This window comes from Molossus molossus, unplaced genomic scaffold (assembly GCF_014108415.1).
Source record: "Molossus molossus isolate mMolMol1 unplaced genomic scaffold, mMolMol1.p scaffold_m16_p_17, whole genome shotgun sequence".
Taxonomy (NCBI): Eukaryota; Metazoa; Chordata; class Mammalia; order Chiroptera; family Molossidae; genus Molossus; species Molossus molossus.
In genome coordinates, this window is record NW_023425352.1 from 51,764,776 (window position 1) to 51,790,863 (window position 26,088).

Below are 26,088 nucleotides of genomic sequence, written 5' to 3' on the forward strand. Positions count from 1 at the left end.
CTCCTGACTGCTAATCTTGTCTCTTTCCCACTCAGTACTAGACTCCAGGGTTCTGATCCCAGCTCTTCTACAAATGAGCTGTATGACCTGGAACACATCACTTCAGTTCTTTGAATCGGCTTCACAAAATGCACTGGCCCTCCAAAACCTCACTGTGATTCCATTCACTGCACAAGCACTACCTCTCGGGAGTCGCGAGCCAGGCCCCGGGCCATGAGGATGAAGACTCCAGCCCTCCGCCCAGGGCAGGAGCATATTCAGGGCCCAGCAAGGGTGTAGATTGGGATTCCTCCGTGGGGAGAAGAGGGCAGGAACCCAGGTCCTTTCTCAGGGGACCCAGGGATTCCCTAGAGAAGTCTGAATGGAGAATTTCCACCACAGGCTGGCCTCCTTTAAGAAAGACCTACAATACAATGTCTGAAACTCAAAAGCAGAAAGATTAGGGCTCTTTATACACTTTACACAAAGATTCTTTATTCCACAGTTCTTAAAAAAATCTCCAATTTCTTCCTCGGTATTACTTGAAATATAGTTCATTTGCAAATCATTAGGAACACATTTATAGAGTAAAGCAAGAGAGCAGAGCAGGAGTTGGGCTGCTGCCTGACTCCTGAACCGGTCTTGGCAACACAGCAACCAGCATCCACTCTCATCTCTCAGACTCTTGGTTTTTCCCACCTCGGGGTGTGTGGTAGGTGCTGTTGGAGCTAGGGTGGAAACAGAGAATAGTTATTTATTGAACACCTACTATGTGCCAGGTGAGGAAACGGAGTGCGGAGCTCGGGTTTCAGTGGCGGCTGTCTGACTATGAAAACAGGGCTCTCCTCACCTTGCTCAGTCCTACTCTTTTTGACTGGGACACAGGCCGGCTACCTCCTCGGGGCCCAGGGAGCTGTAGTCTGAAAACCAGGTAGATCCGCGGGGTTCGACGGTTAGTGGGGGCATCAGGAGACGCTCTCTCGAGGGGGGCTCAGTCTCCCCACTCAGATGCAGTCGGACATCCCGCCTGCCCTGAGGCTCTAGAGAGCAGCCCTGCAGGCAAGCAAGGGGAGCAGAGGAGGCATGGAAACCGGTCCGGGCTGTCACTCTGGGAGAGCCCAGGCGGTGGACGGGACCCTCGCCCCGGGCGCTGGGGGCCTCAGCTGTGGCTCCGCGTGGCACTTCCGATCCTCCTCCCCAGCACCGCGCCCCGCCCCCGAGCGCGCCGAGCCCCCCGCTCCGACCCGCGCCGGCCCCGCCCCGCCCCGCCAGTGTGCCCACCTCCGGCCCGCCCCGCCGCCCCTCGCCCGGCTCCCGCGTCCCCGAGCCACCGGCCCACAGCTGGCACCGGGGGAGATGGCACGCCGGCTCCTTCGCTCTCCCGCCGGCATCCTCGGGCGCCCGGAGCCAGCAGTCCGGGCGGCGGCGCCGCGCCGGGGCTCGGGAGCGGGAGGGCGGGAGTCGACGAGGCGGGAGGCGGCGGCGGCGGCCGGGCGGCCGGCGCTCTGGCAGCCCCGGGAGCGTCCTAGCCTCGCCCGCCTCCGGGAGCTCCGGGCTCGGGCGCCCGCTCGGCCCGCGTCCCCGCGCGGCCCCATGGCTCCGCTGCGCGCGCTGCTCTCCTGCCTTCTGCCCCTGCACTGTGCGCTCTGCGTCGCCGCGGGCAGCCGGACCCCAGGTGCGTGCAGGGTTCGGGGCGCAGCGGGTCAGGGTGGCCCGACGGTGCCAGAGGAGCTGGGCAGCGTTCTAGCGCGTGGGAGGCGGGGCGCACACGGAGGCTTAGCTCCTTTCTTCCGCGGTGCCACCGACTCTGCCCCGCGATTTCTCTTTCTGGCGCAAGTTTTGGTGAGAGACCCTAGGAGAGGAGTTGGGAATACAGATTCCCAGGGTTTTTTTTATCTGCCTCTGTCTCTGTGTTTTGCCCCCTCGCCTCTGTTTCTCAGTGTGTTTTTCTCTAAACTGTACGCATGTGTGTGTGTACGTGTGTGCACGTGTCTGTCACACTCATAGAACCAGGCTGGCAGGTGGTCACCTTACATCCCAGGGAACAGTCCCGCACAGAAACGCACATCTCTCTCCACAGTGTCGGCATGCTCTGTGCAGGCGCCTTGTCATACACAGACTGTGCACGCTCCCCCCTCACCTTGCAGTGTGGGGTGCCATCCTGCTGGCTCTGAGCATGGGGAGGTGGCTCCCACAATTTCCAGGCAGGGTGGCTTCTTGTCTCTGTTCTGTGCTCTGTTCATCATGGATCCCCGTAGCTGAAGTCTTGGGGTTCCTGTGCTGTAACCGGTAAACCAGAGGAGAGTTGGTACACTCCACTCATAACTTCCTTGGACATGGGGGATTTTCAGGACACATCCTTTTATCAGTGTTGTGAAGGGGGCTGGGGAGGCAGGAGATAGAGCTGTGTGGAAATGAAAATTCCTCCCAGACTCGTATACATGAATCACAGGCCTGGGAGCCAGGGAGCTGTCATTCCTGCCTGGCCTGGCGTGGGCTCAGGGAGAGCTGTGTGGGGACGGGGCGCTGGCATGCAGCCTGGAGCATGGGGCCATGACCTCACACTTAATTCGTCCGAATGGGCAGGTCACCCTGTGTGTCTTTTTTTATTTTCAAAGATCTATACTTACCCAGCTTGGGGCTGGGCCATGTAGAAATCTCGGCAGCCACTGTGCTGCTTTAAAAAGTTTTCTTTGTAAACTTGGAAAAATATAGAACTTGTATTCCCTCCTTTCCCTTTCCAGCTCCTCCTTTCTCCTTGACACGTGCCCAGGATCCCCTGGGTTTCTAGGTGTGTTTGTTTTGCCAGCTGCGTTCAAGGAGCTTGGCAAGGAGGGCCCTCCCCGGGCTGGTCTGGTGACTTCAGCACACGGGGAATGTGTGGGCAGACCCCTCCGCCTCCCGGGCTTTCCGGAGAATTTCAGCGCTTTCCTCTGCAGTGCTAGCGTTACACGGCTTGTTGCTAGAGTGACAGGACTCCGCTTGGCATTGTCTGTTTTCTTCTGCTAAGTTGGAAAAGGACCTGGGGACTCCCGGAAACAATTCATGTCCACAAAGTGCTTAAACCCCATTCATCTGAGTGCAGAGATCCAGGGGCTCAGGAAGCAAGAGCTAGGAAATGGATGAACTTGGGCTAAGGGTCCCTTCAAGGTGACATTCAGAGTCGCAGATCACTCCACCCCAGCGGGATACCTCGCCTGTGCTCAGCCTGTACTGAAGTATCCCTTTGTTTGTCTCCAGCAGGGCTGCCCCTCTCCGGAAGGCTCAGTGACTATGGTGTGACAGTGCCCTGCAGCACAGACTTTCAGGGACGCTTCCTCTCCCATGTGGTGTCCGACCCAGCGGCAGCCTCTACAGGGAATGTGGCAGCGGACAGGCCACCTGCATCACCCTCACACTCAGGTCACCTACGAGTGGCCCGCAGCCCCCTACTTCCCAGAGGGGCCACCCCAGAGCCTGACCGGGTGGGGCGCTACTCCCTCTACTTCAATGTCACTGTTTTCGGGGAGGAACTACACTTGCGCCTGCGGCCCAACCGGCGGCTGGTGGTGCCCGGAGCTTCTGCAGAGTGGCAGGAGAATTTTCAGGAGCTCTTCCGACAGCCCTTGCGGCAAGAGTGTGTCTACACCGGGAGTGTCACAGGCATGCCAGGGGCAGCTGTCGCCATCAGCAACTGTGATGGATTGGTAAGGGACAAGCCTTTTCTCAAGCCACATTTTGCCTTCTCCCCAGTCCCTGGCCACCTCAGTCCCTGAGCCAGGCAGACCTGGTTTCTCCTTAGCTCCCCTGTGTTTGGGACCCCTTTGGGCATGTTGTGTGGTCTGCGCCGTGCTGCTTCCAGAGAAGACCCCGCATGTCCTGCTGGTACCAGGTTCATGCTCTGCCAGGGGGGTAGTAGCCCAGGTAGGGTGATGCCTAATCTTGTTCATCCCCTCACCATCCGGGGACACGATGGGCCCACAGCTTACCTGGCAGGGATCTCTGAGCCCAGACACAAGCAGGGGTGAGGAAGACGGGCTCTGCAGGGATTGATTCTTGGCTGTGCCGCTCACTAGCCACGAGGCTCCGGATAAGTTATCCACCCTCCCTGCGGTTCTTTCCTATGCATGAAGTGAGGATTTATTCATTCTACACACACTTGCTGTGTGTGTCCCACATGCCCAGCTCTGTTCAGGTTCTGGGTCCCCGCTCTCATGGAGCTGATGTGCTGCTGAGGATCGTATGACCAACCTTCCTGGGCAGCACAGTTGGTGGTCAGCACCTGCCTGGCACGTGGTCAAGCCTCTGTCAGTGTTAGCTGCTATTATTGTTACTGGCACACCCCCACTGTCTCTGGTCCCCGAAGCCAGCCTGCTGTTTCCCAGTGCTCTGCTCCGTGAGCTCCCTGTCTTAGCACTTGCTCCCTCCTCCCTGGCACTGCACTGCCAACCAGGAAGCCACGAGTGGCTTCTCTCTTTCTCACACTCAATTCCTGCTGGACCTTGGTCCCCTCACTGCTCCTTCCTCAGTGTGTCAGACCCTCACGAGCCTGCGTGGCAGCCTCAAAGCAGTGGGCACTCTTCGTGGTCTCTACTTTGTCAGGTATGAGCTGATGTGTCCCAGGAAAGGACCCTCTTGCCCCTGCCCTTTAAGAGAGGATGAATCATGACGGGGATGGAAAGGGGGGTCTTTTCTTACCGACAGGGCTGGGGGCTCTTCTCACCGTCTTCCGATCCTCCAGAGGTGTCCTCCTGCTGAATGCCATGGCTGACTCTGTCTAGGCCGGTGCTTCTCAATCTTTCTTCCATTACCCCCCACCAAAGAGCTTTTTTAGGCATTTTTTCTAATTGTCACTTCCCATGAAATTTTAATATCACAGATATACTGAATATGTGTTTATAAACTATATATACATCTGCACTATATATAAAGACTAATTTTTTTTTGCCTGGCAAAGAACCACATTTTGCCCGTTGGAGGTGATAGGGCCCCATCGAGAGGCATGATCTAGGCAGCAGCGGGTTCTCAAAGCTGAGCGTGCCCTGTAATCCTCTGGAATGCGAGGGTTCCGTGGAGCAGACTTTGAGAAAGCCGGGCTGTGAGGACAGCTGCGGACGGCGAAGACCTTGCCCGGTGCCAGGGTGAGCCTTGGCTGCCAGCCCGGCCTGGCTCGGCAGTTCTGTGCAGCAGGAGCCCGCGTCAGCCTGCCGCTAGCACTGTGCTGTGGCCACAGACTGTGGTTGAAAAGCCAAGGTGACGTTTGGAATCACCCAGAGATGCGGTGTGTGTATGGGTGGAGACAGAAAGCACTGGTGTGCACCGGTGGCTTGGCTGAATGACTTGTGAACTTCTCAAGTCATCAGCCACATAGGTGTCAGCTGTGCAGCGACAGGGCTGGCTCTCCCACTTCTTTGACTGCCTCCATACGTGTACGCTCGGGACCTAAACAAAGGTGGCGGTGGAGGTCATCACCGCTGATAAGTAACTGTCCACCCGATTTGCACCCTGAAAACGTCCTTGTCATTAAACTAGTTCAGCAGCCCATTGATAAGTGGACACTTTAGATGAGGCAGGGATCAGGTGAGGAAGGACCCTGACCCAGCACCTCTGGAGCAAGGTCATGTGGCCATGGGCTATGGCGTACAGCGACACGCTGCACTCTGGCTGTTGGGGTGGGAGGCTGCTCGGTGGGCCTGGGGCCGGGCCTTGCGCAGCTGATGTTGCTGACTTTTGGTGGCCTCTGAGTAAATGTTCTCATCAGCTCTGTGACCTGGGCAAGTCGAAGCCCATCTCTGCGCTTTACTCTTCTCATTTGTCCGAAGATCGGCTGTGTTTGATGCTCCCTGGCAGATGGAAATCAATTCAGTGTAACATTTGCAGAAGCCGGATCAGGTCTCGGAGGCTATCCTGTGGATGGGCTTCCAGAGGCCTTCTGCAGTGGGACTGGGGCTCTCCTGGTCCCCCTGCCCTTGGTGATGGGTAGAAATGGACCTCAGGGCTGAGCCTCAGGCTCTCGCCTGTCTCCAGAGGCCAGTCCCTCAGTCTAAATCCCAGGGGCCTCCCCATCTGAGTTGCTGACGGGCCGCAGCCTGGCACAGGGGCCCCCCAGGCAGAGCCTGCCTCACTCCTGGCCTTTTCAGAAACCTGCCGTGAGCGTGAGGGCTGTTTGCAGCGACCCAGCGGAGCCGCCTTTGGACTTGAGGACTGCAGTGTCGCATTTTGATGATAAGATTTAACTCTGCGTCTTCATATGGTCTCTGAATTTTCACCTCATTTTCTTCAACATCTGAAATGTGGAAGTCATTCACTCCGAAGAAAATATGAACTGAGCACTGGCCACGAGCAAGGCCCACAGGGAGATGTAGGAACATGAAAGTGACACAAGTCGTAACAGGAATGAGTCCCTCCCACAGCCCAGGCACAGCCTGCATACCATCCTGCACACGTCCTGCCCCAGCACGTACACCGTCCCTGCACACGTACTGTCATGCACACTCGTTAACTGCACCCATTGTGTAGATGGGAAACTGAGCATGGGGAGGAGATCTGCAGATACGCAGAGAGCTAGCTCCCAGTAACAGGGAACTTTATGGTTTGCAGAGTCTTTCAGTCGTATGTGCTGTGTAGGCAGATATTATTATTACCCTGCTTTGCACAGAGTCAGGTCCCTGCCCTCAAGGAACTTGGGTGCCAAGCAGTGGGGACCCCACAAATAGATTCCACATTACCTTGTTGGTTTTTCAGGACACAGTGGGGTGAGTACTCAGTAAGTGGGAGTGATTATTAACTGTGGTGTCAGAGAAGATGATATTTGAACTGGGTCTTGATGGATGAGTAGAAGTTTGCTGGGTCCAAAGGGTAAGGCAGGCATTCTGGGTAGAGGGAAGAACTTGAGCAAGCGAGTGAGGGGACACCGGGCTGGATGGGCAGGGGCTTGGCCTGATGGTGCAGGAGGTGCCGAATGGGAGAGGGGGACGGGGCAGGGGTGTGGCAGCCTGCTATCTGAAAAGAATTTGGACTGGGAGTTGGGAGATGTGGCTGTATGACCCCGGGCAAGCTGCCTTCCTTCTCTGGGCCTCGCTTGCCGCCTGGGTATGTGGCAGAGGTGGAAATGGATGAGCTCGGAGCCCCTTCCAGCTTCAGCATGGCGACAGGGGCAGGCCTTGTAGGAGGAGTTTGAAGCCAGGCCCTTGTAGACCCACGGTTGACCCCTCCCTTCCTGGTGGGTCCTGGGGCCTGCTCCCTGGGCTGGGCTGTAGGGGCGGAGAGGACACCCAGACCTGGGCTTGGCCCTCACTGCTGAGCAAGCCAGCTGTAAGGTGGTCTGAAGAAAGCCCTCTTGCCAGCTGTGCAGCCGTTTGGCATCTCGCTGCCCTGGTGAGAAGCCCTGTGTCCAAACTGGTGGCTCCGAGCCTCCTTTCAACTGATGTCTGCAGTAGGGGCAGTGCCCATCCCCCCCTCTAGTTCTTGTTCCAGTTCGCCCATAGACCACTCACCATTGGGTGCCTGGGACAGACACTGGGAGGGTTCTGTACACTGCAGCTGCCTAAAACGGAGCAATGGGCACTACCTTACTGCCCGCCGCTCTTCTGGAGGACCTGGGGGAGGTGGCTGGGAGGGATCTAGGACTGAGGAAGCCAGGACCCTGCCCTGGATGAGTCTGTAGGCTAATAGGGACCCAGATATAAAAGCTGACAAATGAAAATTTTGTGTGAGGCAGCAGCAGGTGGACCTGTTTGTTTTGGTTAGGGCACCTAGGAAGACTCCCCAGTGGAGGCGGCATTGACTCAAGACTATTTCAACACTGTAAACAAGGAAGAAAGTGTGGGTCCCTGGCCAGCAGAGAGAACAACTGACTTAGACAAGCTTGAGGACATTTGAGAGAATGAACTAAGGGATGTGGGAGGCCAAGTCCTACTGCAGTGTTTCTTTTGGGGCTCGGGGTGCCTGGCACACCCTAGGGTTCCAGAGTAAGAATGTGCCCAGGCAGCAGCAGCAAACCCTGCTGTTCAGAGCCGCCCACGAGGAGCCTGTCCAGTTGCTGCAGCAGTCCTCGCCAGGCGCCCAGGCCCCGACCTCTGGGCCTGGGCAGGACCTGGGCCGGTGCGGAGCAGACCCTCTACCAGGGATTGTGCCTCTGAATTCTTGGGAGGATCTGGGAGGCTGGGGTGGGGGCTGGTTCTCTGTGGGTCCTACCGGGGTTCTGAGGTACAGGAGTGGGGTGAGCAGAGTGGAGTCCCGGCTCCTTTGTGGGGCCGTGTGCTCGCTGTGCCCATCTGGCTCCTGGGCTGCCAGGCTTCTCTGCCTTCCCGGGCCCTGGGCCTTGCTGCCCTGCGCTGGGGTGATGGGGCCTGGGGCGGAAGTAGTCACACGTGTAAGATTTGTTAGCATCTGGTTTCATTTTCCACCCTCTGCAGATGGTGCATTTTTTAAAAAAATTCTCATCCAAGGATATGTTTTTGAGAGAGAGAGAGAGAAGGAGAGAGAGAGAGAGAGAGAGATGTTCATCAGTTGCCTCCCATATGTGCCCCAACCGGGGTCAAACCTGAAATCTAGGCATGTGTTCTGACTGGGAATTGAACCCTCAACCTTTTGGTGTATGGGACGATGCTTCAACCAGCTGAGCCACCTGGCCAGGGCTGCAGAGGGTGCATTTTTAATGGGTTCCACTGAGTAGACTCCTGGCAGACGGTGTGGGCAGGGTCCCAGCCCTTCTTCTTACCCCTGTCTAATGTACAAGTCACAGAAGCTCTCTGAGTCTCAGCCCTCTAGTTTTTAAACTGGGATCACTATGGGAGGTGGGTTGTGGGGGATCGGGATCAATAAGGTCAGGGTATTTTTATGGGGTGATGAAATGCCCTAAAACTGATTGTGACAATGGTTGCAACTCTATGCGTATAACTAAAGGCCATTGAATTCTACACTTTACGTGAGGGAATTGCATGGCATGTGAAGTATATCTCAGTAAAACTGTTACAAAAAGTGCCAGACCCGTAGAGAACCAATGGCAGGCATTGTTAGTAGTAATTAAGAGGCTACAGTCTAGGGTGGCAGAAAGGGTGGGGTCTCTTTGTTCTGGCACAGATTACCTGTGTGGCCTTGAATACGTTTCTAAGTCTCTCTGTGCTTAGATTACTCATCTGTAAGGAGGGAAGAAGAGCGATTAACTATAGGGTTGTTTAAAGAATTAAATAAGATTTTTTATATATATATATATATATATAAAAGCAAAGGGTCTGGTATATGGTGGGGCCTTAAAAATGGGGATTATTAATAGTAATATTTATTACTTTTTTACAGTAATGAATACAGTAACTGCAGTTATTGCTAATAGTGAAAAATGCTGTAACTGTTGTTGGAGTTCCTCGTGTTGCAACAGCACATAGATTATCAGTGTTCTTGACGCACGCCCGAGGCCGCCTGTGGTTCCTGGTGTCCAAGGCCTGTTTTCTGGGCCCCGGCAGCTTTCTCTGCAGAATGGGTCAAATAGTGCCTGCTCAGTGCACGGGAGTGTGAATTTTACAGCTCGGCTGTAATACCCCAGATGCCTTCCGGGACAGGGCTACAGAGAGGTGCTAAGTGGAGCATTCCATTAACAACCTGTGGGTCCCTGCCTAGGCGCAGGCCCTTGACTAGGTGCTGGGAGTGCAGGCGAAACTCAGCCCTCTCTCCCTGCACTGCAGAAGCCCACTGTTGATAGAGAAGGCCAACACACAGTAGACTGTGAAGCAAGACAGACCACACTGAACCTCAGTGTTTTGTGGAAATGCAGGGAAGCGCAATGCACTCGGTGGGTGGCCTGGAGGCCAGCACTGAGAACGAAGGTGCTTCCCGAGAAAGAAGGCTTCACGGGGAGGAGACATTTGGACTGGGTTTTTAAGCAGCAGTAGGAGTTTTTAAAGCCAAGAGGTAGGAATTATAAGCATTCTGCAGGGAAGGAAATCCTTGGTCTTCACAGGATTCAGGGCATGGCAAGTCATCCCAGCCCTCCTGGGAGAGGGGGGTGGTGAGAACGCAGTCTGGACAATCTCTGCCTCCCCATGGAGCTTAGACTTGCCCCTATAGCCATGGGGAGCATGGGAGGTTTGTAGACAGAAGTCACATTAGTATTTGGGGAAGTATCTGTTCTGCTGCATACTGGTGCAGCGCCGGTGTGGTAGATTTGCCTGTGGCTCATTGGTGTCTGTGCCAACACCTGTCCTTGCTCTGGGGGCTGTTCCTTGTTGGCCGGGGAATGAAAGCCCTGTCCTGGCAGCTCCTTCGAAAGCCGAGGCCGTGCCCTGCCCTGCTGTCCACCCTGCAGCTGGGGATGCGCAGTGTAAGGCTTGGAATTGAAATCACGCCCTCACCGAACCACAGCTGGCCTGTCCCCATACAGCTTGGACTGCAGGCCACCTGTGCTGAGAACCCTGGGAGGGGCAGGGGGTGTCTGGCCCCACCTGACTGTGGGCCTCATCTCCTTGCTCCACCTGCACTTCCAGCCTAGATGGTGGCTCCTGGGCTGCAGACCCCGCCTCCACCCAGCCAGGCTAGAGTGTTCCCGCCTCGCTTTGTGGCCCCTCGGACTTTGTTCATTCTGTTTGCATCTCCGTAGTGCCTTTCCCTTCTCTTTGCTTGATGCAGCCCCATCTTGGCCTTTTGGGTTTCAGAAATCACACACTGTCTTACGTTTTTGCATTTCTCTGAGTGCTGAGCACAGGGTTGGGCTTGTGGTATAGGAGGCCATGATTTCAGATGCCTCCAGGAGCCGGGATAACCCGAGAAAGAGAAGAGGGTCAGGTACTAGCAGGGGGGAGGTGGGATTGTGCAAATTGGAGAGGACAGTGCCCTCTCTAAAGGGAGAGCCAATTTGGCGGTGTCAAATCTTTTGAGTATTTTAAGGAGAAATCAGAAATATGGATTGTTAAGCAAAGTGGTTATTCTTTAAGCAAAGTGTTCTATTTTTTTTTTTTAATCCTCACCTGAGGACATTTTGCATTTATCTTCAGATAGAGAGGGAGGAAGAGAGAGAGAAACATCGATGTGAGAAAGACACATTGACTGGTTGCCACCCACATGACCCCAACCGCGGCTGGGGACGGTACATGCCCTTAACGGGAACCGAACCCGGGTCTCTTTGGTCCGCGGGCCGACGCTCTAACTGCTGAGCCAAACCAGCCAGAGCCAAAGTGTTCTATTTTTAACACAGCAGAGTTGCTAGCTAGAGGCCTGGGTTGCCCATGTAAGGCAGTGTGTGCAGGGGATGAGAGCATGACCCCTGGAACCAGACCTCTAGGGTTGAGATCCGAGCTCTGCCTTTTGCATGCTGTGTGGTCTTGAGCAATCTGCGAATCTCTGTGCCTCAATTTCCTCATCAGTGAAGTGGGGGTTGTAATAGTAGTCACTTCATAGAATTGTCACTAGTAAAGGGCTTAGCTCGGTACGCGGTCAACGCAGCAGCTTCTGCCGTTGCCAGTACGTGGTGTGGATTTATTGGCTGAGCCTGCTGCGCCTGAGGGGGTGGGCTTTGGAAAGAAGAGTCAAGGGCACTTAAAGTGCGGCCACTGTGCCTAGATAAATATGGAGACGGAGGCAGGGCCCTGGCCACCCACTCCAGGGCTCTTCATGCCGTCGGGGCCTGTCTGAGGGACTGGCCGGTCCTCCAGTCCTCGAGGTGGTCTGATCCTGCAGGGTTTCAGCTCCCCAGTCTCCCGACAGCTGTGTCTCGCTGGATTAATAACTTATTTATGATATGGAATGAAAGCCAGACATCACCTCACTGCCACTCCTCCGAGCAGAGCCGCCTCCCGTTCCAGCAAGGGCTGGTCGGGGGCACGTTTTCCTTTCCTTCCCCAGCCTCTCCGGGCTGGAGAGCGCAGGTGAGTGGGGGGGGGGCTGTCCCTGCCTTCCACCTGTCCCGGCTCAGGTGGTAGAGGCCCAGGTGGGCCTCGGTGAGGACCAGGGGAGTTCCCAAACCACCTGCTAGCCCAGCATTCCATGTTCCACATGTCGGCCTTGCCCTGCCTCCAAAGACAACAGTAATAATAGTAATACCTGTGGGCCCTGGCAGCTCCAAGGAGCTCCTCGTGCTATGATAGGGGCCAGTGGTAAAGCCCAGCTCAGTGTCCTTCCCACAGTTCACCCTGACTCGGGCCTGAGTGTCCAGCTGTGGCTGGAAGAGGCTGTGGAGGCTTCTAGGTCCTGTCTTCACTTTCCAGGCCAGAAAGCGGAGGCTCAGGGAAGGGAAGAGACAACCCGGGGTTGTGCAGTAGGTGAAGGTCAGGGCTGATGGAGCCCCGGTGCTTGACTCCCAGTCCAGTGCTCCCCGCCCCACAATCCCACGTGACCTTGAGTCAGTGGAAAAGGACAAGTAAATGTGAGTGGTGACTCAAGGTCATAAACCTTGTGATGGCCAGTGATGCAGTGGCCTGGCCACAGCTTGAGAGCATGAATGCTGAAGAGGTCGGGCCAGTGGTTGCCCTGTGAGGTGTCCTGGGGTCCAGGGACCTGGGTCCCGGGTCCCAGGTGGAGGTGTTTACACAGCTCCCACTGTGAGGGTCATTGTTTTCCTAAAACTGGGCAGCCAGCTAAGAAAAAACAAATGTCAACAGCCCAGTTAGACGGATTTAAAGCTCAAAAGGGTCCTGGTGTTTCTTAGCCCCAAGTCAGCATTGCCGAGGTTTTATCCATTCTCAGAATGTGGCAGGACAGTGGGCTGCTGGTGTGCACATCGCTGGGCAGGGACATCACAGACCCTGCAGTCTGGTTTTCTTCTGCAAAGGGGCTGAACAGGCCCCTCTGGAGGAAGCTCTGAAGGTGGGAATGATCGTCAGGGCTCAGGGCTCGGCTGTCTGAATGCAAACCCTGTTCCCAAGGGGCCCTTGAAGCCCTTTGTCAGCCTTTGCTTCTAAGCCAACCAAACATTTATACCTTTGATCTGTCCCGAAAACACCCGTACCCCCAAGCCACCCCAGCCCACAGCAGAGGCTCCTTTCCGCCCCTTGGGCCTGGCAGGAGCTCACACTCGGAATCAGATCCTCAGTCCAAAGAGACCTCGTGTCCATAGCCCGGCAGGCGGCTGGCCTGGGTGCGCTGAGTGCTCAATGCTTTGTCACCTCGTCACTTACAGTCCCTGATGGGGAGGCTCTAGGTAGAACACGGCCCCCTGAGCCACGGCCACATTTTGTGGGGAAGGGGGGGGTAGCACCCAGCAAGAGCCGCTGGTGACACCGAAGGAGGGAGAGATGACGGGATGACATTTGAGCTGGGCACCTGGCAGAGCTCACAGCAGGGGCAAAGGCCTGGAGCCACGTGAACACCTGTGGTTCCAGGTACAGAACAGGTCCCTGTGCAGCTATGGTGGAGGGTGGTTTTGTTACTATTGATTCCAAAAAACAGGGCTTGACAAGAACAAGGGGGGTGGTCCGAGCCACCCTGCTGTCTCTCTGGGTGATGGGCATGGCCTCCCTGACTGATCTCCCTGCTTCCATCCTTTCTCTGGTCACCCATACTTCCCCTCACACTCCTGGGGAGCAGCCACACAGTCCTGGGAGCTGTCCGCCCTCTCCGTCCTCCTGTGACCTCTTCTGCTCCCCACCCCTGCGCCCGATGCCCTCTTTGCTGCCCCCCCCCCCAGATACTGCCAGCACCTGCCCCTCATCTTCTTCAGGCCTTTGCTCAGATGCCACCTTCCTGGTGCCATCTTCCCTGACTCCTTTACTTGAAATTTCAACCCCCGGATTTCTCCTCTGCTAATTTTTCTCCATGGCTGCCTTCATGTGGTGTGCCAGACTTTACCTAGTTCACCCCTTGAGGCGAGGAGGAGTTTTTAGCTATGTCCCCAGCACCTAGAACGGGGCCTGCTCAGTGCGTATCTGGTGGATGAACGAGTAGATGACAGTACTGCAGACAGAGGTCGGGAGGGTAGACCTGTAGGCGTGTGTGGACGGGGAGAGTGAGCCGAGGGCCTGTGAATGGCCCAAGCGGCTGGGATGTGGGCCTCGTGTTGTCAGGAGCGGAGGCTCTGCACAGACACGCTTTGATGAAGTGTCTGAGTGCTAAGAAATCTGGAAAACATGCTACTGGTGCTGGGCCCTGAGCAGGACTAAGGACAGCAGATGCCCCCTTGCTGGTGATTTCCAGCTATCCCTGGGCTCCTCCCACTGTGCCGGGGATGTGCTGGCTCCTGCAGGGGTGTGTGCAGGAATTCGGGCGGCCAGGTCCGTTCCTTTCGGTTCTCCATGCTCACCCACCTTCTGTGGGGAACCTTCACCCCACTCCCACCACATCCCTCATTCATCCCTCACTGCAGACCTGCCACGTGTCAGACTGAGTGAGAAGCATTTCACATGCATGATCTCATGTGGGGGAGGCCTGGTTTCAAACCAAGTCAGCACCCCCTGGGCTGGGCTGTTGGATCAGAGGGAGGCCTGGCTGGACAAGTGACCTCAGCCGTGGGAGGGACTGGCAGCGTCCTTTCTCCAGAGCTGTCCCACCATCAGCAGGCTTGCTTCTGAGCCGTGGGGATCCGACTGCGGGGCCTCATGCAGGGGGCCGCGCCTCCGCGCAGGCCCTGGCAGCCACCCACTGTCTGGCACGTGAGGACTGCTTCCTGTCTCCTCGTCCTGAAGCGGTGGCCCTGCTGCCAGGACTCTGGGCCAAGCAGGGGCCAGGCGCAGCTCCCGGCCCGAGCTTGGTGGGCCGTGGTGGTGACAGAGAGGGAAGCCATAGAGCCACGTGGCTCCTGGGCATGGGGAATGGAAGGGGGGGGCAGCTGCCAGCCTGGCACTGCCCTTAGCTTTGGTTGGGCTGCAGGGTGGGGGTTTGCAGCAGAAAGGGGAGTTGCTGACACCTGTGGTGTGAGGCCCTGCCCTGCCCCTGGGCTAACCCCCCCCCCGCCCCCCCACCCTGGGGCGGGGTCATAAAAACAGAGCACCTTTCCTTTAAGAACATTTACCCGGCCTTTGAAGACCTAAGCAACTCACCACCTTCCTCTTCTTGTCATTGGCATCACCATAAAGGTACTGACATGGAGACTCCTCAGCTAGGGGGACCATGACATCATTGCTTTGCCACGGGTCATCCAGTAGATCACAGCCCCTTACCCCACCTCCCAGACCCCCACCTCACTCAGGGAAATTGTAGAAAATTATTCTTCACTCACAGTGAAACTGCACCTTGAGGGGAGGAGATGGTTAGGTTCTAGGAGAGCACCTAAGGCACGGATCACATGTGGTCCAGATGATCCTTGGTCACGCTCAGCCTGGGGAGATGCTCACAACTCGAGGTGCGCAGTAAGCCGGCCTGTCGACACTCCCTTCCCCCAGGCCCTCGGTCAGGGCACCACCACGTGTCCTCTCGTTCCCTCTCCGTCCTTGCCCACTTCCTGCATTAGGACAGACTTCCGGTCCGACACCCGTGCTGCTACTGCTGTCTTTGCGAAATGTGGATGATTACTGCCTGTGAGCACCATTTCATTTTTTGGGAGCTCCCAGAGTCCAGATTCTTGGTTCTGTTGGCTACACATTGGAATCACCTGGGCAGCTTTGAGACCCTCCTCATGCCCCAGCCCCTCCCGCCGAGACCTGATTCATTGGTCTGGGGTGTGGCCTGGACATCAGCAGTTCTGCAAATTTTCCAGGTGATTCCAATGGGCATCTAGGGGTGAGAGCCACTGCAGCAGCCCCCTGGGTTTGATGGGAAAGTTGGGGGTCACATTGTGGGGGACCAGGAGAGGCAGGTCGAAGAAAGAAGGAAAGGGAAAGTCTGCTACCCTGCTGTGGGCCAGGCCTCAGGAGGGACATCCCTCTTCGTTGTTTCGTTCCATCCTCCCAGCAACCCTTTGGCTTCAGATGTGGAAACAGTCTGGGGGAGGGGCTGCGTCACCAGCTGGCAGCGATCGGCTGGGGTGGAGCCCAGGTGTTTCACGCCCACAGCCTCTGTACCGCTTTGCAGGGAGGTTGATGACCGGAGAGTTACATGTTGTTTGTCTCCTTTTGGAAAAAATAATTATTATACAATTATGATTTGCTCATTGTAGCAGGCAGACATTCTGTGAAGGATTGGCTTTCCTTTGCAGATAGGGGAATTACAGAAAAGTTAGAAAAGATTTGAAAGTAATCTAGGTGTTTCCACCAGTCTTTCATTTTATTTTATTTATTTATTTATTTAATCCTCACCCGAGGACATTTTTTGCATTTATCTTCAGATAGAATGGGAAGGAGAGAGGGGGGAAGAGAGAGAGAGAAACAGTGATGTGAGAGAGACACATCGACTGGTTGCCACCCACACAACCCCAACTGGGGCCAGGGACAAACTGCAACCAAGGTGCATGCCCTTAGCGGGAACTGAACTCGGGTCTCTCTGGTCCGCGGGCCGATGCTCCAACCACTGGGCCAAACCGAGCTCCACCAGTCTTTTATCTGAGTGCATTCTTTCTTACCTTTAAAGTTACCCTGTGCCAGCCCGTTCTCTTGGTAAGGACTTCTCCCCTTAAGGATGCTAAACCACTGGTATTTTTCCCAGGGATTTTTTCCTGTTTACAGGCAGTGGCTATGAGCAGCCAAAGCCGGGTCACAGAGGAGCCGGGAGTTAGAGACAAACCATCTTGTGGTTCCAGAATGTACTCCCGGCACTGCCTTTACGAGCCACTGGGCTCCCGGGCACACTTTGAATGACAGTGATGATAACCGTGCAGAAAACCCGAACGCTGCATGGCCGTGCTGCCAGATGGGACCATTTCAGGTGCTCTGTGTGTATGGGGGTGCTCAGGGCAACCCCATAAGATAGGTGTGCTGTAATTCTGAAGCACAGGACAGTAAGTGACTTGCCGAGATGATGTGGTCTGAGAGGATTCTGGCTCCAGGGCTCTGCATTTACCCACCACACCCACCACATCACTTCCCCCCAAGGATTCTTGCTGCAAATGGTCTGGGCCTAGCAAGACCTCAGTAACCTTTCACCTAGCACCTCCCAGAGTGTGGGGCCTGCAAAGGTCATGACCCCAGGAAGTGAGGCCAAGCAGCCATCCCAGATAACTTCCTCCAGCTGGTGGAGGCTCCGCACTTCCTGGTGTTTCTTCCCACCCTTTGGCCTGTTCTGGGAGTGCTGATGCTGCCTCCGTGGGGCGTGGCAGGGCGTGGCACTTCAGGGCAAGCCTGGCGATTCTCAGCTCTGTCCTCCAAGCGTTCTTCCTCCTGCCTGTCCCCAGGTCTGCAGCTTGGAATGAATCAGCTTTGACTTTCCCTGGCTGGGGCCCAGGCCTTGGCAGCCCAGCCTGCAGCAGAGCTCCTGTGGCTTGGGGCTTCCACATCAGGTTTGAATTATATGGGATCTCGGCGTGCGCAGGCTTTCATCCCGGCTCTGCTGACTCATGCTTTCGTGGTAGTGGGCAGCCTGTGCGCCGTGTGTGTGTGTGTGTGTGTGTGTGTGTGTGTGTGTTGTCTGCCTGCACATGTGCTGTCTCTGTGTGTGTGCCGTCTTGGGCATGTGTGCATCTCCCTGCATGTGTGTCATCCTTTTCACAGCTTTATTGAGATGTAATTCACATGCCATGCAATTCACCTGTTTCAAGTGTGCGATGCAGTGGATGTTTATCGTGTGCGCAGAGTTGCATAATTATTACCGCATTCAATTTTAGAACATTTCCACTGTCTCAAAAAGAAACCCTGTAGCTGTCCCCCCCTTTATCTGTTACCCCAGTCCCCTGCAACCACAATCTACTTTCTGTGTCTATAGATTTCCCCCTGTTCTGGACATTTCCCATAAATGGAATCACATAATATGTGGCTTTTGGTGACTGGCTTCTTTCATTGTGCATAGTGCTTTCAAGATTCATCATATATTTAGCATATTCATCATTATAGCATATATCAGTTCTTCATTTCTTTTTATGGCTGAATAACATTCCATTGTAGATACACCACATCTTGTTTGTCCACTCATCAGTGGATGGACATTTCTACCGTTTGGCTTTTGTGAGTAGTGCTGCAGTGAACATTTGTGTAACAGCTTTTGTGTGGACGTATATTTTCATTTCTCTTCATTATATATACCAAGGAGTGGAATTGCCGGGCCATGTGGTAACTATGGTTAGTATTGGAGGAACTTCCAAGGTGGCTGCATCACTTGACATTCCCACCAGCAGTGTTCAAGGGTTCCAGTTTCTCCACATCCTTGGCAACACTTACTATTGGACTTAAAAAAAATTTTTTTTTAATCCTCACCCAAGGACATTCTTGCATTTATCTTTAGATAGAGCGGGAGGGAGAAAGGGAGGAAGAGAGAGAGAGAGAAACATGGAAGCCAGAGAGACACATGGACTGGTTGCCACCCACACGACCCCAACTGGGGCCGGGGACAAACTGCAACCGAGGTATATGCCCTCAGCAGGAACCGAACCCGGGACTCTCTGGTCCACGGGCCAGTGCTCTAACCGCTGAGCAAACCAGCCAGGGCTATTGTTGGACTTTTTGATTCTAGTCGTCCTAGTGAGAGAGAAGGGGTTTTGATTTGCATTTCCCGAAGGACAGATGATGTGGAGCACCTTTTCATGTGCTTATCGGTCATTTGCATATAGTCCTTGCAGCAATATTTACTTAGCTCCCTTTTCTGTTTTTAAATCGAATTGTTTGTCTTTTTATTATTGAGCCATAGGAGTTCTTTATACGTTCTAGATACAAGTTCCTTATCAGGAGAGCAGAGGCTGGTCTCCTGTCTAGCTTGCAGTGGATGCTGCACAAAGACATAGGACTTATTGAGGGAGGAACAGATCTGGGTCACCTCGAAGAGTCCTGCAGGAATGGTGGTCCCAGGGTGTGTGGGGGGGCAGGGGGGCAGCTTTCGTCTGAACTGACTTCAACAGAATGATGAATGGTGCGAGAGATGGGGGAAGGATAATCCCTGGGTTTTTAGCTTGACTTTTAGCTTGAGTGGCTGGAACATAATGGTGCCATTTTCCTGGGATGGGGATGGCAAAGGGGGAACTGGTCTGCTTTAAAGTTGGAGGTGCCATTGGAGGCCAGGGTCTCTATCAAGGAGACTGTGGGACAATCCTACATGGGATTCTGGGAGGGGTCAGGGCTGGGCTTGTAAATTAGGAGTTACCCGAAAGTACATGCTGTCTAAAGCCACGAGGTAAGGGTAAATGCCCTGGAGAAATGTGTGGCCGGAAGAGCCGAGTGAGACCTGGACAAAGAGTTGATTGCTGGCTCTGGCCACATGAGGTCACAGGTGGCCCTGATGCGAGCAGTTTCCAGGAAGTGGTGGCTCTAGAAGTCCCTGTGGGGTGGGGTGGGGGCTGGGGTGGGTGGTTGGGACAGGCCTGAGCCCTGGAGGTGGAGGCAGTGAGTGGAGATGTTTCTGCTGCGGAGGAAAGCAGAGACCTGGCTATAGCAGGACTGGGCTGGGAGGGGGGGAGTTTCACAGGTAGGAGAGCCCTGAGTGCACCTGTGCCAACGGGCATGCTCAGGAGAGGGAGCATGGTGATGCTGGAAAGAGGGGTAGTAACTGTCAGAGCTAAGTCCTTGAGGAGGTGAAGGGGGGCGATCCTGAGCCCAGGGTGGTGGGAGGACAGGGGAGAGCCACCTGATGGTGTCGGCTTTCTCCTTGAACGCAGGAGAGGGTGCGGGTGGGAGCAGTGTTGGAAGTCGAAGCCGTTGGGAGCACTGGAATGCAGACCACAGGGAGGGGCAGCAGACTCCCCAGCCAGCATCACGCTCACGTGAGCATTGTGGCCGCTGATTTCCCGTGAGACCAGTGGGCACCGTGTGCATTTTCTCCATCAATGTGCAGACACCGAGTGTGTGGCTGGTTGGGTTGAACCGGGGCGGAGGCTCTCTGGGAAAGTAGGGTGGAGGGGAAGGTGAGGACAGTTATATGTGTTTGTAGGAGAATTAGTACCTATCTAGGCCAAGAAGTCCAACGTGAGAAGGATGTGAGGACTGATAAAGTGATGGGGCCACACGCTGGAGGTCTTGCCGAAGTTTAATAATAGCCGGAGCCAGCATACTAGAGAGTTAAGCGAGCAGAACGTGGTGGAAGGGAAGGAGATGCTGGAGTGGAGGTTTCTGAGGCTGGAGCAGGTGATGGAGTCTAGGGAGGGGTCTCGGAGGGCGCATGGCGGCAGGGGCTGGGGCAGAGCAGGTCGTTGGGCGGGGTGGACCTGGTGGCAGCTTTTTCTGACTCTCACCACGCCTGCTGCGGTCGCTGCAGACCTCACTTGCAGGGTTTTCTTTCATTCCTACAGTGGAACAGGTTCAAGCTGAATCTGCTGGAAGCCTGGACCCTGAGACAGCACAGCTGGCAGTAAAACTCGCCATGGAATTTCCAGAACAGGTTCAGGCCGGAGGATACGCTCTCCTTGGGAGGTGGAGGGCGGGTGGCCTGAAGGGGGCCTGCTCTGCGCCCTTCTCTTCCGGGAGGCCCCAGAGGCCAGTCTTGGGAGGAGAAGGACGAGGAGACCTGGCTACACTGGAGCTGCCATCTCAAAATGCTCCTTCCTTCCGCGCATTCTACAGAGGTTGGCGAATCTGAGGGGGCAAATGTGGGTTCAGGATCCCCCCGTCCCAGAGCCACGCTGTCTTCTCAGAGCCAAGCCTCTGGTCCTCTCCGGACCCCAGGCTGGGTCCTGGCCTGGTGTCTCTGCACTGGTGTCAGCACAGATGGAGTCCTGCCTGGTGCAAGCCTGGACTTTTGCACCGTCTGAGGACATGTGTTCAGTCTTCAGGGATCTCTTCCTAGGACCTCCCTGGCGCTTTGCCCCCTTGTCTCCGATTTACATGCAGGCACATGCACTTTTAGAATAAACATGTTTATACACACACATGCATATATACATACTAACTCCAAAATAATATGGCTTCAGTTATCTGCTAACATATTTGGGACCTTACCCATGACAACTGAGCGTGCCCACCTGGGAGCCACGGCAGGTCAGCGTGGTTTCTGAGCCAGCACTCAGGGCTCCTGTCACACGTGACCCTGCGTCCCCCATTGGCTCTGGAACTGCTCTGGAGCTGGGGCTTCCCTGAGGGGAAGCAGGACTGGAAAACCTCAACTAACAGTCAAAACAATGTCACAGTCATATTGGAAAAGTCAATTGGGCTCCCCAGTCACCAGTCACCTAGGAAGCCCACCCCCGCCCACCAAAAACAGTTATATTACAGGGTCCTGAGCTTGGCCGAGGGGCCCAGGACTGCCCACTGGAGTTTCCATTCCGAGAAATTGCCCGAGGCCTGAATAGTAGGTGGCCCAGTTGGGTGTGATCAGCTCTTTTTTGTTGTTTTTGCTGCATGAAGAACCTTTCTAGTATATATTTCCTACCTGTTGTTTCCCCAGGAATAAGGGAAGGATGAAAACAGATGCGCTGACATTTCTTCCCCAGCTTACCAGAACTCAGTCCCCCCTTTTTCTTATGCAGAATGTGATTTGATTTTAGAGCTTTAAAATTAGCCACTACTTTTCAGAAACATAAACATCTCATAAATTGAGAGACGGGAGTAATTTGGCAAGGAGGCAGAGAGCCAGAAAGTTCCCGTTGCCAGTCTGTCTGCCCTGCGAGGGGCCTGGTTTCCTGGCCAGGACAGAGCTGGAGGGGATCGTGGGCCAAACCCCTCGCGTTGTAGCTGGGGAAGCCCAGGGCCTTGTGGGAGGAACTGGCCCAGCCTGCCGCCTGATCTGGTGCTGAGACAGCCTTCCCATCCCCTCTCTAGGAGGAGGGTCCCAGAGGCCGAGAGGGCACCCAGGCCTGGACAAGAACTGCCTGTCAGGACTGGGCATGAGGCACCGGGTGGACAGGAAGGTTGCTGGGGAAGTTCTTGATCCAGGGTGGGAACTAGTGGTACCCACAGTCACAAACATGCTTGAAACTTATTTTCCAGGTTTGCATATTACAGGGTTGTCTTTGCCCGAAACAGTTAAGCTGGGGTGGGGAAATAGGGGTTAAGTCTTCCCTGGGGAGAGGCCTTTGGGCGGCGTGGGGGCTGGGCCAGGCTCGGGAATCCTGGCACTTCCACCCGTACAGGTGTGCTGAGGGTGGTGTGCGGGGTGAAAACCCCTTCCTGCTGGAGTTGGTCCCCTGGGGAGTAAAGGGCTCTGCTCCCCGTAGGGCTGCGCGCTGACATCTCATTCCTACGCCATGGTGGGAGGAGGACTGGCTTCCGTGGGAGCATTTATTTTGCCTAGAGGTGGTAAGGGGACATCTTGCTTGCCCTGCAAGGTCAGACCAGACCAGAGGCCCTGGGATCTGCAGATGGGATTATGAAAGAAAAGTTTCTTTGTTCCCAGTGGCCCCCAAGGGCAGAAGCAGGGCCCAGGGATGGCCTGAGGTATCGCCTATTGATTAAGAGCCACACAGCTGGGCTCTTGTTCTAGTCCTGACTTGCTGGGTGACTTTGGGCAAATTACTTAACCATGCTGAGCCTCTGTTTCCTCACCCATGAAATGGGTCTGATATTTGTGGCAACCTCATGGGATTATTGTAAAGATGAAATGAGATTTGTAAATATAAATGGCAGATCATGTTATGATGATAATAAGACTGTTAATAAAGGGTAGAATGTAGGTAAATATGTTTTAGCTCAATAAAACATTGAGTGTCCCTACATAAAAAAAGATTGTATCTTGAGGGATAGAGCTGTCTGTCACTAGAGGCATCCAAACAAAAGTTAGGGGTCTCCTGATGGGACGTTGCTGAAGGTTTGAAGCCCCAGACTGGGGCAGGCATGATGATCTGAGGGGTGGGTGTGGTCCATGACTGTGGGCAGCAAGGGGTGGCTGGAAGACCTTGTAGCCCAACCCTTGACAGTGTGGCTCATCCCAGAACCTTCATCTCTCATAGAGCCACTGGGCTCTGGTGGCCAAATAGTCACTGGGTGATGAGGCAGGTAATGCCGGATTTCAGAGTCCTCCTCATGCAGTTGGCTAATCAAATCTCAGACCTGGGGAGGGTCATGCTAGGTGACCCAGTGCGTGGGGTGGCTGAGTGGGGTCTTCTGCCCCCCGGATCTGGAGAATTCTACTGCCAGGATGCGTCCAGAGGTTCGATGGGCAGAGCCAGCAACGTCTGTAGCCCTCGGCGAGCCTGGGTTTGTGTGACTTTGGCCTGGGTGAAGCACGGGCCTTCTGACTTGGCTGTGAGGGTCTCTTGTTTTGCTTGGCTTTGAATGGGGCAAGAGCAATCCCTCTGGGTATCAGAGAAGGGCACAGGAAGAGGGATGGGGTGGGTGTGGGGCTTGGCTGAGAGTCCCCTCATAAGCCCTGTGGCAGCAGCCCTGCAGTAGCTTTGGGGTACAGCCCTGTGTTCCCTGGAAGTCAGCGTTCCTTTGGAGATTCTGCTGGGCTGCGGTGGCTGAGGCCCTTCCATTTGGCCACACTTGTCCAGGTTCCAGCTTGGCCTGGGTGCACGAGCCTGAATGCCTCCTGGGTCTCCACGTGCCCTTCATGCTTCCCCAGCCTTCCCCAGCCCCCACCTGGAGTGCCCTTTCCAGCTCAGGTAGGCTTCTTCTGCCACCCTAATGGCGTCTCTCTTCCGAAGCAATCTTCTCTCTTCCGCTGGCCGTGGGGGTCTAACAGGGACTGCGGGTCCCAGGTGACCATGCGCCTCAGGCTGGACCACCCACAGTCTCCCTTGGGCAGTTGCAGGTGGGACTATGAAAGGAAAGTCTCCTTCTCACTGGTGGCAGGGCGGAGGTGTGTCTGCAGGAATGGGCTATGTGCCGTGTCTGGAGAACACAGCTGATGCAGAGGGTACTGAGTGGATGGGTGGAGAGGGAGTGAGGGCACCGGTCCCTCATGTCCAGTGCCTGCCCCTGCCACGGTTTGTCATGGGGCCAGTACACTCCACTGGAGACCAGGAGGTTTCCAGTTGAATGTCTGCCCCTTGCAACTGAGAGTCTGATGGATACCCGGGCCTTATTTATTGTCTGTTTCTCCCTTGGCACATAGCAGGTGTAAACGTAAAAAAGTAAAAGTGTTCTGAATGAAAGGAAGTATGCACAGTACAGGGTTTGATGTTCACAGTTTAATAAGCAGATCTGAACTTTTGCAGACAATTGAGTATCGCCTCATAAAATGGTGACCTTGGGAAGCCCCAAGCTTATTCCAGTATAGTGCTGCTGTTTTCCCCAAGAACGTTTTTGGCTCCTGATTGAGACAGAAGGAAGCCGTCTTGGTTTTGATCCAAAGTGGTGTTTCTAGTTCGATCAGAGATGTCGCCGGAAGGGACCTGAGAAAGACTGGCTGCTGCCGGGAGGCTCCGTAGGTCTTGGAGGGGCTCCGTAAGGAGCAATCTCAAAACAGGCCAGGAAAACAGGAAAATTTGGTGAATGTTAGTTTCATAAAGGGGCTGCTTGCAGAAGAGGCTCCTGTTTGGACAGGGAAGGTCCGACAGATTGATAAACACGAGTCCTTCATTCGCTGCGTGGTGTTCACGCTCTACTCCCGGTGCCCGGAGCGGTGCCGGAGTGCCGGAGGCTCTCCATAGACATTTGCTGAGGGAGCGAAGGAATTCAACAAATACATATTTATTAAGGATTACCTACGATTTTCCAGCGCTGTGGTAGGTGGGCTGCTCCGTGGTTTTACAGCGCGGACGCGTGTGCGGCGGGGGAGGGGCCGTGCAGCTCCCCAGGCCTTCACACACGCCTGGTGTAGGTTTCCTTCCCCTGCGATTACTGCCTTCATGGGGCCTAATGACATATTGGCTGGGCTTGGCCAAGGTTACATGTTTTTATTTCCAAGGCCAATACCTGGTTTTTTAGAGGGAATATTTCGATTAAAAACGGCGCGCCCCTGGGGCACTGCTCCGGCGCGCTTCGCGTCAGCAAGCAGCTGCTGTCGCTGGCGTGCACACAACGTGCTTTAATCCGAAATAATAGCACTTTGTCATGGAGTGGGGGACCCGCGCCCCCCTTCGAGATAATTAAGCTTTCCCCATAGGGCTTTCCCTTCTGTCCGCTCGCAGGCAAAGGCAAAGCCGCATGACAGTGAAGGTGCGTTGGGGCGGAATGGTGCCCGGTGTGTGGCAGTGGCTCCCCCTTTCGGCACTGGAACCTTCGATGGCATGAAATGCTACGTAGAGCCCCGAGAGCGCACAACACAGTCAGTGGGGGTCTGCTGGCCTGGAAGTCGGCGCCGGCTCCCTTGTGCAGCTCTTTGCAAACCCTCCCGGGTGCCTGCGGGATCCCAGAGCTCCCCACGGCCCTGGAAGAAGAGCCTGCTGACGTGTGGTCACACGCATGTTGTCACATACGTGTGCGTTCACAAATGCTCTCTGTACTGTGCCGTGTATTCATGCCTCTTCTCTCTCCCCCTTCCTTCTGCCCACTGCATCCCGGCTCAGGCGGGCCTCATCCGCACAGATGTCACCGACTACTTCATCGAGCCCCTGGAGCGGGGGCAGCAGGAGAAGGAGGCAAGTGGGCGGACACACGTGGTGTACCGTCGGGAAGTCGTCCAGCAGGAGTGGGCAGAGCCTGGAGGGGACCTTCACAATGAAGGTAGGCTGTGGGCAGGGCCCCGAGCTCCGCTTCTGTTCATACCTCTGAGGTGGTGTTAGGTAACTTCAGGCCTCAAACCTCTCAATGCCTGGCCTTGGTCTTCTCATCTGTAAAATGGGACAGGGCCGCATAGACCTACTGCACCTACTGTTCCCAGTGGGTTTCAGAGGCTGCTATGACTGGCTGCTACTGGGGCCGAGAGGAGCTACTTGAGCCCCCTGAACGGTGGAACTGGGGACTCCAGAGGTCTCTGAGGGGCACAGCATTGCTTTCAAGGCTATTTCTCTGTCCAAGTAGCATGTAGAATGGCTGCTGTCGGCTCTTTCCCCTAATATTCAACCTCCCCCCCTGCCCCTCCGGAGCCACAGGAAGGACATTCTTAGGGCTCATAGGGTATCTGCCTGGTGTCAGGGCACTGTGGTCAGCTTGGTGTCCGTTAGACCATTTTTAAATCCTGTCTCTAATGCTGTCTACTGTGGGACCCTAAGCAAGTTACTTAGCATCTCTGAGCTTCATTTTCTAATCTGTGAAGTGGGGACTGTCGTTGTTCCCATCTGAAATGGTGTGTATTAGCAATAGAGTATGAAAAGCCTAGCACAGAGCTCGGCACCTAGTAGGTGCTTGATGAAGGTTGCTCGTGTTCTAGGGTTGTTGT

The 26,088-nt window shown here is 55.1% G+C and overlaps 1 protein-coding gene across 2 annotated transcripts in view; it reads left to right on the forward strand.

Annotated features, from left to right (window-relative positions):
• The first annotated feature begins 1,312 nt into the window (after nucleotides 1-1,312).
• Nucleotides 1,313-26,088, forward strand: part of ADAMTS14 (ADAM metallopeptidase with thrombospondin type 1 motif 14) — a 75,676-nt gene continuing 50,900 nt past the window's right edge. For both annotated transcript variants that reach the window (XM_036265288.1, XM_036265287.1), the window contains exons 1-3: nucleotides 1,313-1,654; nucleotides 3,223-3,665; nucleotides 25,277-25,433. In XM_036265288.1, the coding sequence (XP_036121181.1) occupies nucleotides 1,336-1,654; nucleotides 3,223-3,665; nucleotides 25,277-25,433 (919 nt within the window). In that variant the 5' untranslated portion in view covers nucleotides 1,313-1,335. The remainder of the gene's footprint in view (nucleotides 1,655-3,222; nucleotides 3,666-25,276; nucleotides 25,434-26,088) is intronic.